Source organism: Oenanthe melanoleuca, chromosome Z, assembly GCF_029582105.1.
Source record: "Oenanthe melanoleuca isolate GR-GAL-2019-014 chromosome Z, OMel1.0, whole genome shotgun sequence".
Classification (NCBI taxonomy): domain Eukaryota; kingdom Metazoa; phylum Chordata; class Aves; order Passeriformes; family Muscicapidae; genus Oenanthe; species Oenanthe melanoleuca.
Genome location: NC_079362.1, coordinates 59,529,610 through 59,536,032, shown reverse-complemented (window position 1 = coordinate 59,536,032; position 6,423 = coordinate 59,529,610). Strand labels below are relative to the sequence as shown.

General features: G+C 38.1%; 1 protein-coding gene across 5 annotated transcripts in view; it reads right to left on the bottom strand.

Annotated features, from left to right (window-relative positions):
- Positions 1-3,608: 3,608 nt before the first annotated feature.
- SLC38A9 (solute carrier family 38 member 9) overlaps positions 3,609-6,423 on the bottom strand; it is a 46,202-nt gene continuing 43,387 nt past the window's right edge. For all 5 annotated transcript variants that reach the window (XM_056513504.1, XM_056513503.1, XM_056513501.1 and 2 more), the window contains one exon: positions 3,609-5,328. In XM_056513504.1, the coding sequence (XP_056369479.1) occupies positions 5,163-5,328 (166 nt within the window). In that variant the 3' untranslated portion in view covers positions 3,609-5,162. The remainder of the gene's footprint in view (positions 5,329-6,423) is intronic.

Below are 6,423 nucleotides of genomic sequence, written 5' to 3'. Positions count from 1 at the left end.
CAATGTCTTTCTTTGGTGTGTCATTTGGTATCTTGGTATCTTGCCTGGTACTCAAACGTGTAGGCATTTCTCCTCCCCTCCTATTGCAGCTGAATGACTTTGTTGTGTTGATTTGAATTGACCTGACTAATCTTAACTTCCTCTAACAGTTTAATGAAATGTCAGAAGTTAACAATGTTCACAGAATTGGAAAAAAAGGCCATTCAAACAATGATGAAAAGAAACACATGGACAGCAGTTTTTAAACGGATTTTGGGGAATTGGAAATAATTCAATGAGCTTTAGCCAAGCTGCAGTACAAACATACTGAGATATGACAAAAAAAAACTTCATTTTTCATCTGGGCTGTTTAATCTATTTCAGGATTACAAAAAGGAGGTATATAAGAAAAGCCATAATTAGGTAAATTGGAAAAAAGAGAAAGAGACCCTTCCTCCCTCTCTTGGATCATCTAGCATTTGGAAATACAAACCACAGAGCAACAGTTACGTGGCACTGGTTCCACCATCTGAAATTACAGGAGGCAGAGGTAGCAATGATCTGGCAAGTTGAGTCCTGCTCCTTTCCAAGAGCAGTTTAAAGGTGCTCTCAAGTGCAAAGGAACTAAATACACTGATCATGGTTCCAATCTCACAGAATCTCATAGAATCAACTCAGAGGAAAAAGCTTACTTTGTATTCCCATATTAAGCACAGTACAATGAGCTAAACCAAACATCTCAATGCTTTGTCTATCATTAGTATTTTACTTCCTCTTAAGAAGTTATTGAAAACTCTACTAAAATAGCATATTTTTTACTAAAAACAGCCCCCAGATTTTGTGACCTGCCCACAGGAATTAATTCTTGTTTCCAGCTGAAGGAAAGAGAGACACTGTTTTGCTGGTAGCAGTACCCATTATTTGCTGGTAGCAGTACTAGTAAAGCACTAATCTTTTCCCGTTATTAATTTTTCCTCAGGCAGATATCTTCATATTTGTTTATAAAGGTTACAGATATTTAGTGCAGCTGTCCTCTGAAGCCCAATATTCTGTAAGACAAAAGCAGTTTCCAGAGACTACCATCTCTCTCACTACCATTTCACTGCAGAACTTGGAGACTGCAGCATCAGTCTGGCTCCTGTACACAGGAGTCTCTAGGACTTCCCATAGTGCAGACTGTACATCCTAGCTTTGATTGTCTCAGTATTCCAGAAAGTCTCTTCTCCTTCCCATCACAGCTTCAGCTGTGATGTAACTCACTCAGCAGATACACTACAGCTGCCTCTCAGCTTTCCAGACATCCATGGAAGGATGGACGGGTATAAACTTTGTTTAGTAAATTCTACAAAAGCTTTAATCAGCCTTAGGGCTGACTACATGCCCTTGCATGTTCATTAACACTTGCGCAGGGTCAAGCACTCAGAGCTGGGAAATGCCACGTTAGAGCAATAATGGGGAACCAACTCAAGCTGACTGTGGAAAAAAAGGTTCCATGAGCACGTAAACAGAAAACTATCCTTGTGCAGAAGCCTGGTGGAGAAGGGAGCAGCCTGGAGGTTGGTCAGACAAGCTATCAACATGACAAAGAGTTCAGTGTTGCAACCAAATGCCATTATCTTCACACATTTTTGCACAAGGCCTTGGAAAGGCTGAACCCCTAAGAAAACAGGCAATGTTACATAAAATATTCTCCCCAAGACCCTCTGTTTACATGATGCAATGTTTGAATCCCAAATGCTCAGATTTGCTGCACAGGTCATTTGAACTACATGATTTAATACATTAGCATTACAGTGCCAATCCAGACAGAATAGGAAAAAATTATTTGTAGGAACAGATGCAGCTGTGAGAGACTAGAACAAAGGAAAACTGAGAGCCAGTAAGCATAGGAGAAATTACGAAGACCACTAGAAGCTGAAAGGAAGAATCTGGGCCACAGTAACATCACAAAATTATGTCAGGCCATTACAGAGCAGGCAATGAGATTAGTACAAGCATATAGGGAAGGTAGTGCTTCCTCATGCCATCAGAGAAGACAGACTTATAAGCCATAGCATCTTTCCTTGTCTTTAGAAAATACAACTAATTCTGCTCATCACAACGCTCCCACTGAAACACTAATCCCTTGGCATCAGTGCTCAAAGCGTGTAATAACCTACAGAAGTTAGGTCCACAGATTCACCACACAGGCATGTCCACAACTGTTCTGGGAGCTTCCTGGGAATTCCCCTGGCTACTTATGCTTTGGCAATGTCTGAAGGTCATGCTGGGTTAACACCTTATGTATCCTGAGATCTGGATTTTAGCATGATGGTATCAGCACAGAGGATCTACTGCAGCTGCTCAAACCTCATGCAGCAAAAATTCCAGTTTGCATCACTGAGTTATCACATAATATGGAGGGCTGGATTGTCAGAGTGCAGTGAGTTAGGGATGGTGCCAAACAAGGAGCTTTAGGAAGAAAACCTTAGATTCTTAGTCAATGCCCAGAGCTGGAAGTGTTTCATCTCACAGCTTACTTCAGCGAAGTTCAAGTGTAAAAGAATACAGAATTTCCAGCAGAAATTATTTTTCTTCTGTGAGAGGTAATAAATGACAATTTCACAATACACCACTGAGTCAATATATTACTTTCTTTGCTTTGATAAGCCACATGATGATATCCTGGAACACAGAACCTAAGGAACTGAAATTAGCTGGCCAACACTGCAGATGAAATGTGTGTTTGTAAAGAACTACATTTTGTACTTGCACAAAAAAAGACACTGCTATCTATGTCTGGTCTTTTAGGGCATTTTAGTTGCCCTAAAAGCAACTTAAATTTTAAAATGTTATTTAACTTAGGATGCTGACAAAGAAGAGAATCCCTGAAAATGCCAATCTACTTACACACTCCTGACTTGCTTCTTATGCCTGTGAAAAATCTCAAATTCATGCAGTAAAACCAAAAAAATACTTTCTTATAAGAAAGTGTGCTTCAGGAGACGACAGTGCAATGAAATATTTGCTAACACTCTAATGCTTACTGGTTTGTAATTCAAATAAAAGTTTATAAGGCTTGTATAAATAAACAGTGCAGCAAGAATCTATCTCTGTAACACAGAGCTAAAACAGTCTTTTATAAATGTTCTGAATAATTTCCTTCTAAATTTTGACTCAGTCAAAAGAGACATAGAGAAGATGCAATTAGGACATTTCACCATGAATTCTGTCTTTCTTAGGAATTTCTCTTGACTACTAGATGCTAACAGAATTTAATTCTGCTAAAATCAATGGGTATTTCACTATCAGCTTCAATGACAAGGATGGAATAATGGAATCACATACAAATGAAATATGGAAGGATATAATAAAATTTAATCACCTGCACTACTCAGGGTTTGCACCTCAATTAAACACTGAACCTATAGTAAATAAGCACAAGAGCTTATTTATGTGAATAAGCCAACAATGCTAGGAAATCTCTATCTTTTGTCCTTTCCTTTTCAAGTACTTCTCTTGTGAAAGTCTACCCAGGAGAAAATTACCAGGATGGCACAGATACTTCTCTCTGATATAGAACAATTCTGATTTAGAGGCACAGAAAGTTTCACAAGAAAAGAACAATTGGAAATTGTATTCTGCAGACAGTATTCCAAACTCATATAATATTTTATTTCATACAAATCAAAGAATATTTAGGAAAGTGAGTGTCCTTTACAGTTTGAGGAGTCTAAGTAAAACAAATGGATTTACATCATTACTAAAAAAATTCACATAATTTCCCAGAGGAGCAAGGTAATAACCTAGGTTATGTTTTTCACAGTTTTTCTGATGAAAATATGAACTATTACCCTGCAATGTAATTATCTTTCCCAACTCCTACTTCACAAACATTGCACCACTACAACTATTTTCCTCTTTTACTTACTTTGGAATTTAGTCTTGCTCAGAGGTTTCTTTAAATTATTGTACATTTGTTTATTATTTTAATGCACTGAAATTCTGCACAAAGAGGAGTTTCTACTCTCTCTCCAGCCAAAAAATGATATTCCACTAGAGTCTGGAAACTTAATGCATGTTTTGGGTTAAGACACAAGAGTTAGAGCACGTAGATGAAGGAAGATGTCTATATCCTTATACACCCTCTTAATTCGTAAACAGAAAGTTAAAAAAAAATCCCCACAACAAAATCTTCACAGATTCTTCTAGCTTCTGTTAAAAATTATTTAAAACTTAATTCTTATTTAAATCTTAAGTTCCACAGTTCTGAAGACGGCTGGCTTTGTCTATCTGCTCACATCCAAAACGTCTAGAGTAACGCAGTGGGAAAGTGAGAGACCACCAGAGGAAGACCCTACAAGGGCAGGCCTCTGATGAACAAATGCTGTGTACAGCATGCATCCATAAAAACCACATGCAACTCCAGACAAGACAGTTTCAGAGCACATAATAGCCCAGTAACAGAGTTGAACTGAGGTCAAGCCTGGAATACTAATTTTAATTGTCTTGTTCTGATTTTTTTATCCTCCTGGCTTTTTTGTATTGTAAGATCACAAATAACTTGTGTACATATTGGTTCTGAATAAAACACTGAAACATGAGTTTATTGTTTCTCTTTGTTGGAATCTCCTAGAGGAAAAATATTGCCAAAACAATTTTAATAGCGTATTCAAAATTAAGAGTGCATTTTGACCCAAGTGACTATAAATTAACCCCAAAAAAAAGAGGAAGGACAATAAATCCTTCATTTTCCAAAGAAATCAGGAAAATAACTGCAACAAAAGAGCATTTCAAAGAGTCACTGAACAATACTGAGAAAGCATATCTGCTAATCAAGGTAGGGACAGTTCATTTGGAGGAAAGACTTCCACAGCTTGAGGCTGGAAGCTTTGTTTGGAGAAATGTGTTGTAAAAAATTAACATAATTGAGCTTCATTAATTTTTAATGTATCTTCAACAAAACCAGGAGAATTGTATCACGCAAATCTGAATAATTTCACTTCTCATAAAGTTGTTTTTCAGAGAAGCAAGACATCACACTTGTAAAGCACTTGAATGATGTGTTAAGAATTTGTTTCAAAGGTGCAGCTCTTCTCAAGATCCTCATATTGAGGATGGTTCTCATGCTTCACAGTGTTGCTCAAGGCTGTTGCCAAATATCGCAGTACCACTTGTGACAGCCACGAGAGAAGGGGGAGTTTTCACAATAGGAATTGTGCAATCAGATTAGCCAGTCCAAGGAGGATTATAAAGATGTGAATGATCAAGACAGGCCATGTCAGCTGCCCAGCACGGTGCAGGGAGATCATGTAGATGAGTGATGGATACATGAATACAAAGGCCAGACCACACGTTGCTCCTGAATATCTGAGGAAAGAGAGGGAAGAGGGGAAGAAAAAAGGAAAAAAAAAAATAAAAATTTGCATCTATTCTTATTTCTTGTTGTCATTTAACCTCACTAAACCAATGAACAATCTGCATGAATATTGATTTTCTGCAATTGTTAAACAACAATTTTTGTTCCTTGCTGATCCCTATCTCTTTCACTAGCATTTAATCATCACAGCCTGTGTTGTCCAGCCTCCTGCTTGCTTGTACCTTCACTCTGACATGGCTCTGTCCTTTCAGTTACACCCTGTGATACTGTTGGGGACCAAATCCCTTCCTTAGACTTGATGTTTCTACTTTCTTTGGGGAAATTTGTCAACATGCAACAGAAGGAGACTAGACGGTGCATCCCCTGTTGCACATCCTTTACTGTCAGAACTGCAAACTTCATTGTATCCCAGCCATCTGAGAACAAATATTAAAGCATTTGAATATTGAAGCGTTCCTGAATCTGCAACTCTTATTTTAATTTATTTAATGACCTTCTAGCAAATCATTCTCCAGACCCAAAAGGAACAACATGCCCTTCTAACATGATCAACCACAGCATGAGAAACATTTAACTGCTCTTTTTCTAACCTCTCTCTTGCTTACAAAAATGTTCTCATTATTTTCACCTACTAAGCAGCCAAATGCAGTTAAGTAACAACATATTTTGTTTCATATATTTAAACATTCTTTTCTGAGGAAAGATCAGTCTAGCTTTCAAACAACGCAAGTTAAGACTGTAAAAAGACAATTTATCTGCTGGAAATCCACTGTTCAACACGTTTGGCTACTATGTACAATACAGACACATTAGAAGAGATAAGCACCAGCTTGCAAATAGAGACATGTACTGCACAATGTTTAACCAAATTAGGTATCAGGAAGAAATTTTTTCCTGTCAGGGTGCTGAGACATTGGAATAGGCTGCCCAGGAAAGCTGTTGATATCCTGTCCCTGGAAATGTTCAAGGCTGGGTAGGATAGGGCTTTGAGCCCCAGCTCTGGTCTAGTAGAAGGTGTTCCTTGCCCATGGCAGGAGGTTGGAAGAAGATGACCTTCAAGGTCCCTTCCAACCTCAAGGTCCATT